Source organism: Bombyx mori, chromosome 1 (genome assembly GCF_030269925.1).
Source record: "Bombyx mori chromosome 1, ASM3026992v2".
NCBI classification, from domain to species: Eukaryota; Metazoa; Arthropoda; class Insecta; order Lepidoptera; family Bombycidae; genus Bombyx; species Bombyx mori.
In genome coordinates this window covers 4,886,480-4,900,408 of record NC_085107.1, presented here as the reverse complement: position 1 = coordinate 4,900,408, position 13,929 = coordinate 4,886,480, and the positions used below count along the sequence as shown (strand labels likewise).

Here is a 13,929-nt window from a genome sequence, read left to right as displayed (position 1 = left end):
GCTACTTATTTACTCTGCACTTATTTTGATAGAAATCTATATATTAATACGTGAAGGAAAAAAAAATTGTATCCGTTTTTATGAAAGTTGCGCGGACGGAGGAGTATGAAATTTCCCACACTTATAGGAAATATAGAGGAGTGCCGAATGCTAATTTTTTTTTTAAATTATGCCTAAAAATACATTAAATCAATAAAAAAACATTACACACACTACCATGTGTTTGACGCACATACGCATGCATACTATTTATTTATTGTCAAACTTTTGTTCTTGACGTCTGTGGTCAAATTGAGAATAGATTAAATTGTTTGTCTTTAATAATATTTTTCTGTAGTGTAGTCTTGGCGAAACTTGTGATTATAGAAGTATAATCGTCTTTAACAATAGAATCATAATAGTGTACAAACTTATATTTCAATTAATTATAGTCGAATTTCGACCACTAGGAGATCATACTTAAATGCAATGCCATAACTGTGAAGCTTTAGATAAAACTTTGAAATGAACGCCAGAGATCTTTTGTTATGTTTCTGAATGCGAGTCGTCTCGAACTATTAATTAAGCCGCGGCATTCTGTAATAATTCAATGGTAGTTCTAGGCGAATGTTTCAGGATGCAACCCAATCCTGATTTGAGATTCAACTGCAATGAATGAAATTTTGATTTGGAACAAACCTTTATGCTTGATGATAGTTGTTACTTGAGTGTATTATCCTTTATATATTTTTTGATAATTATTTTGATAATAAGGACATTGCGATTTCCTCTCGAGTTTCAATTAATAAAAAATGACAAACGGTCTTACTTGTAAACTGTGATAATTCTAATTATGGATTTTGTAAACGGACCTCACATGAATCAAACGATTTTTTTTTGGTCATAACATAATAATGTGGTATTTATAAACAACGTAGTAAAACTAGACCACTCACGGTGTGTGCTTATTTCTCATTACGTGCCAGCAGATTTTCTTTGAAAATTCTTTCAAACAAAACTGCTGGTGACAATTACAAATACAATAAAAAGGGAATCAGCCAAATCGATCGAGCCATTCTCTCCACAACGGCTTTTGTAAATAGCTAATGATAGAAGCCTTTGATCTTTTTAAATTATCTTATTAAAATAAATAAAATACAATATTTTTTATTGCTTAGATAGGTGGACCAGCTTATAGCCCACCTGGTGTTAAGTGGTTACTGGAGCCCATAGACATCCACAACGTAAATGCGCCACCCACCTTGAGATATAAGTTCTAAGGTCTCAAATATAGTTCCAACGGCTGCCCCACCCTTCAAACCGAAACGCATTACTGCTTTACGGCAGAAATAGGCAGGGTAGTGGTACCCATCCGCGCGGACTCACAAGAGATCCTACCACCAGTTACAACAACTCAAAAGAAGCCAATAGCGAACCATATTGCTGATGGTTTTCTTTCTATATCAGCGATGGTGTCCACATCAAGCCCGTGTCATATGTATAGGTTCGTTTAGCCATATTCACAGTCAGCCGGGCTAATTAACATTGAGCTACCAAATAGAGTCTGGATGAGAAAGGCAAGAGACCGAAGAGAATGGGGTGCATTCGAAGAGACCTACACTCAGCATTGAGTGGACACGGGTTGAAGAAGAGAAAGAGAGAGAGACCAAATAAAACATTAATGTTTTAGATAGCATTGCAAACGAACCCGTGTACGAGTATATAATTCACCGTGCCTAAACGAAACTACTTCTATTCGCTTACCTTATGTTTAATTAGTTTGACCTGAATCATAACTTTCCTAATACAGTGTTTTAGCTTTGCGAAAACGCTGAACTAGGATGGAATATATGTATATAAACGAAAAAACCTTAAAATGTTTGTATGTTAATTCGTTTTTTATCTGTTTATTTGTAAGGTTGGTCAGAATATAATAATTCTAGAATTAGATGTGCCCATTGTATCAATAGGTTTATTTTGATCAGCCACATTCAGCAATAGGTTTATTTTAACAACAAACCAGAGAAAAACATCTAATCAAAAGATTATTAATAGAGAGCAAAAAATTTAGCAGTATAGAGTGTTTTAGCTTTTCGCCGGGAAATTCTGACAGCCGCGACCGACGTAACCATTTTCAGAAAGCTCGTATGCAATCCTCGGACGAATTTGAAATTTCACGTTGTTTTTATGAAAAGCCAATTCTGATCTAACCAAATATTCTTGTAAAAGCAAACAGTTTTTTTTTTACAAAACGAAAATACAATTAGCACAGTTAATATACAATATGCATTATCGGTCGGGCTGATAATTAGTCGTAGCGTAAGTAAGTTTTTGTTAGTCGTAAAAATAATAAAAACTACTATTGGTTTAATCTCGCATTAATTTCTATTTTATTACTTCTGAATTCGGTTCGTCGGTGTTTGATTATTGTCCACAGTATTTGTTGAAGTAAAAGTAGCATTTAATAGGCTAGACTTGGACACCTGAGCGCATATTACCAATCAATCCTGTACGGCTATGGCAGTGCTCAAATCTCGCAAGCAGGATCCGTTGTTTCTAATGCTGAATAACTTTTAATATGTTATCTTCTGGACCTGCACGGATAGGTACACATTTTTTTCGCTGCAGTGGTTGGACGAATATCATACAAGAAATCTGTCACTTGTCTCAAATGGAATTTCCACATTCAAGTTACGTTTATCACTTGTTACTATTCATTCTATTTCACCCGCCTATTTTCTACCGTGAAGCAGTAATGCGTTTCGGTTTGAAGGGTGGCGTAGCCGTTGTAAGTATACTGAGACCTTAGAACTTATATCTCAAGGTGGGTGGCGCATTTACATTTTAGATGTCTATGGGCTCCAGTAACCACTTAACACCAGGTGGGCTGTGAGTTCGTCCACACATCTAAGAAAAAAAAAAACATTTGCAAGCGGAGAGTTTGGGATTGTTAAAAACAATAATGTTGAAACTTTAGTTTTATTACTAGTAATCAACCCGTCCGGTTATCATTAAACAGGAACATGTGGAATGTGTGGCGCACGGTGCTGGAAGAGAACGAGAAGCTAGCACGCGCTCGTCTCGCAGCCGTCGAAGTGTTCCAACAGCACATCACCGATGAAGCGAAGCTGCTCCGACACCAGAAGCTCAGCTCTGCTAGGAAGGTAAAATCTTTGTTTACTAAACAGACTATACATTTGTAATAAAAATGTCATACAGCGCAATTTGTAGAATCAATCAAACTTTATCAGTCAATTATGAAATACTATGTAACACTACCAAATTCTGCACTGATTCGTTTCTCTCTCTACAATGATGTTCATTCTAACGTGAGGTAAGTACGCTAAACATAAATTCTTAGCTAAGACATAATAAAATTATACTTATACACAAAACCTAGATAAACAGTATGAAAAAAACGAATACCAACAAAACGTACACATTTATTTTCTCACAAAATTGAAACCTTTGGCGATGCCGTGTGGAATGCACTCAGAAACAGTTCGCCTCCGCGTCCCATGAATACAGTTGTAACGAACTATATTTAAAAAAGCGCGAGAAAATTTAAGCGTTTTTTTTCCCGTCGAAAATATCACTTGTGACGTGAACGCTTTTACCGTGTCTCGGTCGGCAGTCCGACGGAAACAATAAAAAGTACTCGGTTGATTGCCGGCTAAAAGTTCATAAAAGGTATGAGCCGTCACAATGGCGCTGAGCTACACAAAGGAATAGATTTCACATCGCTGAACCGAAAGATTTAGCTGAAGGATTATAAAATATTTGTTCTTCAGGAATTTGTCTAATCTTATCTTATCTTCTTGTCTATATAACTAGTCAGGTCATAAGTATTGTCACACAGTAAAAACTTTTCTTTTAGAATGCTGGCCACAAAAAAGTTTATTGAATTGAAATTTCGAATTGTTCATGAAAATAAAAATGTATACTTTTAGAATTTTATTCATTTTTAAATATGGAGTGGACGCTTAAAGAAGACCGTGTTGCAGTTATTGCGTTGCATCGTTGCGGTTACGCGCCAATTCAAATTTTTAACATACTGAAAATTTTGAATATAACCAAAAGATTCGTTTATCGTTCCATCAAACGATACAATGAAGACTCTAGTGTAGATGACAGGTCAAGAAGTGGTCGCCCTCAGTCTGTTAGGACTCCAGCAGTGATAAAAGCTGTGAAGGCGCGAATTCAAAGAAATCCCAAACGTAAGCAGAAACTGTTGGCCCTTCAGATGGGGTTAAGCAGAACCACGGTGAACGGGTCTTAAATGAAGACTTAGGGCTTCGGGCATATCGAAAAAAAACAGGACATCGTTTGAATGCTCGTCTAATGGACCTGAGACTGAAGAGATGCCGCGCTTTGTTGAAGCGGTACGCGGGAAAAAAATATCGGGAAATTCTTTTTTCGGATGAAAAATTTTTTACTAGCTACAACAAACAAAATGATAAGGTGTACGCACATAGTAGTGACGAAGCGAGCAACCCTATTCCGCGTGTCCAACGGGTCATTTTCCATCCTCGCTCATGGTATGGTTGGGAGTTTCTTATTGGGGCTTAACAGAGGTACATTTTTGTGAGAAAGGTGTAAAAACGAATGCAGTTGTGTATCAAAATACAGTCCTGACGAACCTTGTGGAACCTGTTTCTCATACCATGTTCAATAACAGGCACTGGGTATTCCAACAAGATTCGGCGCCAGCTCATAGAGCGAAGAGCACACAAGACTGGCTGGCGGCGCGTGAAATCGACTTCATCCGGCACGAAGACTGGCCCTCCTCCAGTCCAGATTTGAATCCGTTAGGTTACAAGATATGGCAACACTTGGAGGAAAAGGCGTGCTCAAAGCCTCATCCCAATTTGGAGTCACTCAAGACATCCTTGATTAAGGCAGCCGCCGATATTGACATGGACCTCGTTCGTGCTGCGATAGACGACTGGCCGCGCAGATTGAAGGCCTGTATTCAAAACCACGGAGGTCATTTTGAATAAACTTTAGTGTCATAAGAATCTATGTTTTGTTAAGTTCATTTTGGTATATGAATGGTTACATAATGAATAAACTTGTTTCAATTATTTTACATTAAACATGTGACAGAATTTATGACCTGACTAGGTATATATATATAAATGAATTGCTGTTCGTTAGTCTCGCTTAAACTCGAGAACCGCTGGACCGATTTGGCTAATTTTGGTCTTGAATTATTTGTGGAAGTCTAGAGAAAGTTTAAAAGGTAGATAAATATAAAAATGCTCGGAATTAATTAAAAATAACTATTTTGTTTGTTTTTCATTTGATGTGTCCCCCGTAGAACGGATTCCTTTTGTTTGTTTTAAGTTTATTTTATAAAAGTTTAGGTCTTTTATTTCTCGATTGAGGCACTACGAAGTCTGCCGGGTCAGCTAGTAAGTAAATAAATATAAATTAAGAAGAACAAATGCTAAATGTTATTTATAGTATCTACTTAAAAATGGAGCTCCATTAATCGAAATGATTATTTAAACATAGTTTGAGAAACATCATTTCCTTATTAATTAGATGTGTAGGATTTCGAGCACTGTGATAACCACAGGTCAATTTTATTGGGAAGTTTTCAATTTTAGACCTCGTTCAACGTTTAGAATTTGTTTAAATATGAAAATCGAAGGTGCAAACTAAATTACTAAAAATACTAAGGTAGTGTTTATTACGCTGGGCCGAGAGCCGTGGGTTCGATTCAGACATACATTCAGGTGACGAACACATTTGTTTCCTCTTGCGTGGATGATTAATATTCATATACTAGCCGTACTCGCCCGCTTTGCTAGGCATTTAAAAATAACATTATTATTTATTGTCATTATTATTAGGGAGTCCAACAGTCATATAAATATAGCCTATCCATTGAGTACATGTATTTTCTACATGGATACCAAGTTTCAAGTCAATCGGATGCATGGTTCAGTAGTTATAACGGAACATCCGTAAAAACCACTGTAGATTTATATATTAGTATATATTTGAGGCCAGATGACGGTGCGCGATTGATTTATGATTTTTATTTATTATTTTGTTTTAGAACTGCTGAGTCTTTAATGTAACTAATATCGATTACATTGTTTAGTTATGAGCTAAATATAAATTCTGTAGCAACAAAATAAAATAAGGAATATCGCATTAAATTGTATTTTTTATTAAAAAAAAGGTGACACCTAAAGCAAGCCTTACATGAGCAATTAAAAAAAAAAATTAAAATTTAAAAAATTTTAAAACTTTTAAAATAACTAATATTCTCTATTTCCAAAAAGACGTTTCCAACATAGCCTTTAAACAGCTAAAACTTATAATTAATTATTATGTTTACAATATCAATAAGTTATAACTATGATATGCATCGATGATTCTTCTACCAATCGTATTGTGAAAAAATATGCCTCCGTAGTTTTGAGCAGATCACTCGGTTTTAACGAAATTAATCCTTTGCGAATTCAACGTTTTAATAACATGAAAGGTTTTTTTTCTATTGATGCATATCGCTAAATCCGCACAGTAATCTGAAGAGTCGTAGTACGAAGCAAAATATGTCACATAAACATTTAGGTACATGATATACTCAATCTTGGCTTGAAACTAACGTTCCGGACTTTATAAGAGCTGAAGACTGGCCCTCATCTAGTTCAGACCTCAACCCTTTAGACTTCAAATTATGGTCAGTTTTAGAGGACATGGCCTAGTCTGAATGAGAGACATTGAGTCTCTTAAAAAATCTTTGGAGCAAGCAGTGGCGAGATTCGTAGCCAAACCGATTAAAGGCCTGTATAAAAATCAAAGGTGGCCATTACAAATAGAATATGTTTTTATTTATTACTGTGACTTTAATAAATATGTAGGTATAAATTTTAATAATATTACATTACTTCATTAAAAACATTCATTTTCATTTATAACAGAACTTATGGCTGGATCAGGTATACTTTTTTATGATTTTATCGACTTAACTATTCAATTTGGTCCGTATTACGAATTTACATAGGACTCATCATTCATTATATTATATACTATTTGATATCCAATCATCATTCATAGTTTACAAAGTTATAATAGTAAAGTTCGCGTATTAATTGGATTATTCGCCGTACATTGCTATTTTTAATAGTTGGTTTTTTTTTTTATTTCTTAGATGGATGGACGAGCCTCACAGCCCACCTGGTGTTAAGTGGTTACTGGAGCCCATAGACATCTACAACGTAAATGCGCCACCCACCTCGAGATATAAGTTCTAAGATCTCAGTATAGTTACAACGGCTACCCCCCCTTCGAACCGAAACGCATTACTGCTTCACGGCGGAAATAGGCGGGGTGGTGGTACCTACCCGTGCGGACTCCCAAGAGGTCCTACCACCAGTGATTACGCAAATTATAATTTTGCGGGTTTGATTTTTATTACACGATGTTATTCCTTCACCGTGGAAGTCAATCGTGAACATTTGTTGAGTACGTATTTCATTAGAAAAATTGGTACCCGCCTACGGGATTCGAACACCGGTGCATCGCTACATACGAATGCACCGCACGTCTTATCCTTTAGGCCACAACGACTTCCAAATTTTGGATTTTGGATGTTTTTTATGTTCAAAAAAGAGTTTAGCTTATAGAAAAATCTGAGAAATTTAACTATGAAATGAATGTCTTTTATCAATGATACTTCTAGATATGATATCACTACACACATGGAAGTTGGCAGATTATTTTAAATGAATTTAGATGATCGTGATATGAATACTAATGAATTATATGATACCAACAATACTAGTCATCTTAACTATATATCCCTGACCTTTCATTTACTGTGTTCAGTGAATTAGTTCGAAAATTTTCAGCGTTAAATTATCACATCAAGTATATATATAGAAGTACTGGGGAGATGCTCGGAAAATGTATAATAAATAATACACTATAATTCTCCCTTGACATTTATTGTACGACATCGGCACATTTTAATATCTGGAAATTCTATTTCTAAAAATATCTGTCTCCCAGCTACGGTAGAAAGTTACGTTGAAATTCAATATTTCTCAGGTATTAAAGCTTTAAAGCTCCTCGCTTCCGAGTGAAAAGCATCACCGTGGATTTCCCTTCAACTTATTTTTAGCAAAATGATTGCAGTCATCGCTTGTGAAGTCTGCTTTCATAAAATACCTTATCCATGCATGTATACTTGAATTTCGCCCAATTAAAATTTTCTGGTTGTAATTAATTAGGGTTTGTTTACAGTTTTGGTTCAAAAAATACAAATGTATGATACAGTGATGATGATGATGATATGATACTGTATCACTAAATTATTACCGGCGTTTTGAATATTTTGCAGTTTTCTTGGTAACGGACGACTGAAAGTCAGATAGATATAAAAACGCAAAATTAAACCTAAAGGTAGTTTTAATTAAATAATAATATCCGTAATCAAAATTGCATATCGATAATATTTTAAATTAAATTATTAAAATTTAATCATTATTTGGTCACAGTAAATTGCCGAATTTTATGTGGTTTAGCATGGTTACGAATGCCTAACCACTTATATGTACTATCAATAATTATGTAGTTTATTATTTTCATTAAATTTTGTAGAAAAAAAATTTAATAAAATTTGTGTTCATTGCTTGATCGATTGTGGTATGTAATAATCGTTAATATCGTATATAAATTATATTTAGGTTATATTTCGATGTTTATAATAACTTACAATATCTAAACAAGTGTACTTTTTAAGGTTATTTTTATTTATTTGACTATTTTTATCAGCAATATTATTTGGCCCTCACGATGAAGTTTTGGTAGTGTTAGCAGATTCTGGCAGACGTCCAATTATAAGCTGCGTACGTATCTCTAAGCTACAAACATTGGGCTTGCTATTTTAGAAAGTGCAAAATTCCTTTTTTCTCTAACTATTGGCTAACCGGTAGGCTCTACCTATTTGGTAGCCTAAGAGGACGGGTGGGTCAGCTCACGGATTCAACCTAAGATAACTTTCTAACCCTAGCCGTAGCAAGAGCAGTGATTCGCAGAATCTACCGTCGGATCGGAATCGCGACCCACTAAGAAGATCTGGGTTACTTCACTCGTCGAACTCATAGCCGACGAGTTCGGCGAAAGCAAATAGGGAGCCTCAATTAAATCATTTATATAAATAATATTTTATTGACGAAACGAATATGTACATTTCTGAATTGCATTAATTATTTCGTAAATATTATAGCATGCATCAATTGTGACTATGAATGGGGAAATTAATCACAATAAACAATAACATGAAACACCTCGCATAGGAATTAACTGTGCTGTTACGAACATTCATTGTCGGCAATTCCCATATTATCATGTTGCATGCATGTATATATTTAGCTGGTTGCAGATGATAAATGCCGTTGAGCTATTAAGCTGGCACGGTTCTCGCAAACCTGACATGTGATTGGGCTTAACGTTAAGCTTATATTGTTTGTACTATAATTAGTTTATGCGTAAACGTTATCAATTAATACCAAGTGACTGAATTAGGATTGACCTTTCTTGGATAGAGACAGCAATTAAGATTTTATTTTCAAATAACAAACTAATAGGTTGTTCGGAAAGTGATTTCGTTTTTTCCCGACAGAGGATTTAATTGTATTTTTTTGCACCCAACTTCACATTGAGGCCGTATAATTTTTATATGCTTTGAGAGCTTATATAGCAAGGCTTGTGTGTGAAAAATTCCAATTAATTCAACGCAGTAGTTTTTGGTTGGTGCCCTTTTAAATATGGAGAGTGATAAGCAGCATTTTCGATATATTTTACTCTTTTACTACAGAAAGGGTAAAAATGCTGGTCAAGCCAAAAAGAAATTGACCGATGTGTATGGAGAAGGTGTGTTGACAGTACGCCAGCGCCAGAACTGGTTCGGTAAATTTTGATACGGCAATTTTGATGTCGAAGATGCACCACGTTCGGGAAGGCCGGTTGAAGCTGATAAAGACGCGATAAAGACATTAGTTGATGCGAACCGGCGAATAACAGTTTGAAAGTCGTCGTGGCCTAACGGATAAGACGTCCGGTGCATTCGTGTTGTGCGATGCACCCGTATCCGAATCTCAGGCGGGTACCAATTTTTCTAATGAAATATGTACTCAACAAATGTTTACGATTTACTTCCACAGTGAAGGAAACAACATCATGTAATAAAAACTATGGGCTCCAGTAACCACTTAACACCAGGTGGGTCGTGAGCTCGGCCACTCATCTAAGCAATAAAAATAAAAAATTAACAACACGTAAGATCGGATTGAGGTTAAATTTATCAAATTCAACAGTTTATGACCACTTGAAAGGGCTGGGATTGTCCTCGAAGCTCGATATATGGATTCGTTTCCACACAAAAAAAAACGAAATTACTTTCTGAACAACCCAATAATTTGTTACTTTTAGAAATTCGTCATTAGGAATTATGTTTTAATTTCCCTTCAAGTAGAAACTGATGAAAGAAAATATTTATCGTTCAGTTTACGGAGGGCCTTGCTCAAGCCCACAAGGAGCTGCAGATGACTGTAGGTGAAGTTGACAAGACCAAGAAGCTGTACTTCGACGAGGAGCATACTGCTCATGACGTGCGCGACAAAGCTAAAGACATCGAGGAGAAGTAAGTCGAGGCATTCCCAACAAAAGAGCTAAGCGGCGTACGTTATTTTAAAATTGCTCAGTCAAAAGCTTCTCACTTAAGTGCTCTTGAATTGAATCACATACAAACGGAGGAAAAGATAGGGAAGTCGTCGAGCTATTTGTTCGGATATCGGTGCAGAGCCTTCGCTTACATGACTGCATTCCCATATAAGTAATACGCCGTCATAGATATGTTAAGTCCTGTTTATATTTGCATTTTATGCATTGAAAATACAATCACGCAGATTCGAAGAGCTGAATTTTACATACGAGTCTATTTAGAATTATTTGAAAGATCGTTTTTTAGCTGTTTCTGCACCTTTGACGGATTGAAGTTAAAACTTTTTTGATATTTCCAAGTCAAATAATCTTGCGTGCTTAATTACGTATTTTTTCAGCTTAATTATAATGAAAGCGTTGAATACTAGAATATTTTTTGGATTTTTTTTAGAACATGCATCAATACTGTTCCTTTTCTGTGCTAAAAGACAAAGTGAGAAGTTTTTGAGCTAATGGATTTCCGCATAACAACGTATTATGATTACTCGATATAATGTTTTTTGCATTTGAAATATTTTCACTTTTTGTCGAACCCTAAATATTTAAACGCAAAATGTACGAAATTATTGGTCACTTAACGTTTACTCACTGCATTCATTGTAGAGCTAGTGTGCTAGTTTTAGATAGTGTGAAAATTTCGAGACAGGAACTTAATTTTATACTTATAAAAAAAATGGTAAGTAGGCGGTATGGACATGTTAATGTCCGTTACGGAATACAGTTTAATAAAACACGAATAGAACTTATCTGATATGAAATAGAATAGATAAGGAAAGGGGGAGGATCGGCTCAATGATGTAGATTAGGCTTATGTCAAGCAGTGGATGACTACGAATGATGATGGAAGAACTAATCAGGCAAGAAACGTTTTTTCTAAATTTTTTAATTAAAAAAACTTGAATTGGCTTAAAAATAAAACTAGTTTCAAAAACTTATAACAAATTTTAACTCAATAAAGAGAAAAAATGTACTCCGCATGTTTCCGTAAATAAATAAAACAACACAATATGTTACGTGAAATGATATAAAAGTGAATCTATCGATAATTATGTACATTTTTAAATGGATTCAGTTTATTTTCAAAAACACAAAATTGTTCGGATTTATTTTCTTTCAATAAACACAGTTTTGGCATTCATTTTGCATCTGACTGAAACGGTAAACGCATTATCGGTTTTTGAAATTGCTCACAAAACGAATGAAATGGCTAACAGCCTCGGAAAACCAACGACAGTCAATACAAACATAAAATTCGAATAATAAAATCATAAAAATAGAAGGGTCGGACTGTTCAAAAATTTAAATGTATGTAAATATTTTGCTGTTATAAAAAATTATAAACTAAAATGCCAAGAAGATGAATGGAAAAATATGGAATTTGAAGAAACCCGTTTCGTTAAAACAAAATATTAATTTAAAAACATCTCTGAAGAACCATATTATTATATTGTTTTCAAATACAAGCCCTTGTAGCTGAACTCACAGAAGGAGTCTCTTGAAAACAAGTTTCAGCTGCGCAAACCATTGAAATTCAAAATATATTAGAGTAAAACGACATACTCGTACCGTTGTTCATTTTAGAAATCTGAACCTAAAACATCGAAGTATAAAATAATTTACTAGTCGAAAACAAAAATATAAGAAGTGTCTTTTTTGTTCTCACGTATTCCCTCGGGTTTTCACATGTAAGTTTTCAATGATAAACTACAAGTTTTGTGCGGAAATGCATTGTGTTGTTCACAATATTCAATTACTGTGGAGTTGCTTTTTATTTTAAGCTAAGCCAAGTTGAATCATCAGTAAACACTTTATGTCTAATATTTTAAAGGGTCACGTTCAATTAACATTGTTTATAAAATAAAATCTCTCATTTTGCTTTTTCGTGACGATCATTTTTGCATTATCCCATTATTAATTAACCATATTTGGTATTGTCTGATGTGATATGGTTAAAGGAAGTGCAGTAAATGACATGCTTTTAGGTTGCCCTAAAGCAAAGCACTTCAATATTTGAGAATGTCCACGTCAAAAGCTGCTGAGTACAACAATAATTGAATTATTGGGCAGCTACGTTATTGTGTGTATGTGAGTGGGTTCAAATTAGTTTGAAATTGTCGCAACATTATATTTCAAATTCAGATACTCTGGAAATTGGATGTGACAAGAGTTAATAAAAAAAACCATATACATCAAGATAAATTGATCTGGATTATTATGTAAATAACAGAAGGCTTTGCTTTTACGGCAGCAGAAAGGCACTGAATAGACAAATAATATTTTGAATTTTTAAACATTTACAGATGAGAATTCAAGCAAAAATCGCTCTCATTTACTATTTAATATACTGTGAGATATTCATTACGATAATACATTTGAGTTAATTTTATCCAGTAAACCGAGTAGCTCCCGGGGATCACCGAAACATCAACCGCCAGAAAGGAATGAACTAGTTGTAGATAAATATTGGTAACATATTCTATTTCACATCGATGTACATGAATGTATTTATTTTTAATTTTTGTATGTTATGAGTCCGTTTCTGCATGTTCCAAGCCCCCTACCCCCTATTGCATTGCGTGCTCCTAACTGTGGTATATTCTTCCTTTTAGCCTGTAAGTACCTATACTGTGATTACTATTACGAAACAGCAGCGCTCCTTCCATTTATTTACCAACTTCCGAATGTATGCTAAGATATTATTTGAAATGCGTAAGGCAATGCGCCAGTAGCTCATACAAAGCTACACTTTGTTTATTATTATAGTATTAAGTAGATGCTGTATAGTTATTTTGTCAAATGAATTATAGAAACATAGAGCCCGATTATTAGAGGTTTAAAAGCATCGTTCCTACCAGGTTGAAGAAGAAAAAAGGATCGTTCTTCCAATCGATTACTTCGCTGCAGAAGAACAGCGCCAAGGTTTCGTCCCGTCGTGATCAGCTGGAGGAGAAATCCACTGGCGCCAGGAACGATTATATTCTAAGCATTGCAGCTGCTAATGCTCACCAGGTTCGGAATTTAATAATAATAATAAATTTTATTTTAGAATTAAATTCCATATTCCATATTTAAAACACGTATAAAATTTTCAGTGCCTCAATTAGAAAGCCCAAAGAATGTATTGAAAACTACTACAAGCTAAGCTTTAAATATAATATATTTAGTATCGTTTTATTCTAGAACTAAGAAAACGCTCAAGAGTTATCA

General features: G+C 34.7%; 1 protein-coding gene across 4 annotated transcripts in view; it reads left to right on the top strand.

The window, feature by feature from the left end:
• nwk (nervous wreck) overlaps positions 1-13,929 on the top strand; it is a 97,775-nt gene that overhangs the window by 63,971 nt on the left and 19,875 nt on the right. For 3 of the 4 annotated variants that reach the window (NM_001246207.1, XM_021352271.3, XM_038013163.2), the window contains 4 exon segments: positions 2,999-3,143; positions 10,506-10,642; positions 13,114-13,188; positions 13,578-13,731. In NM_001246207.1, the coding sequence (NP_001233136.1) occupies positions 2,999-3,143; positions 10,506-10,642; positions 13,114-13,188; positions 13,578-13,731 (511 nt within the window). 4 annotated transcript variants of the gene reach the window in all.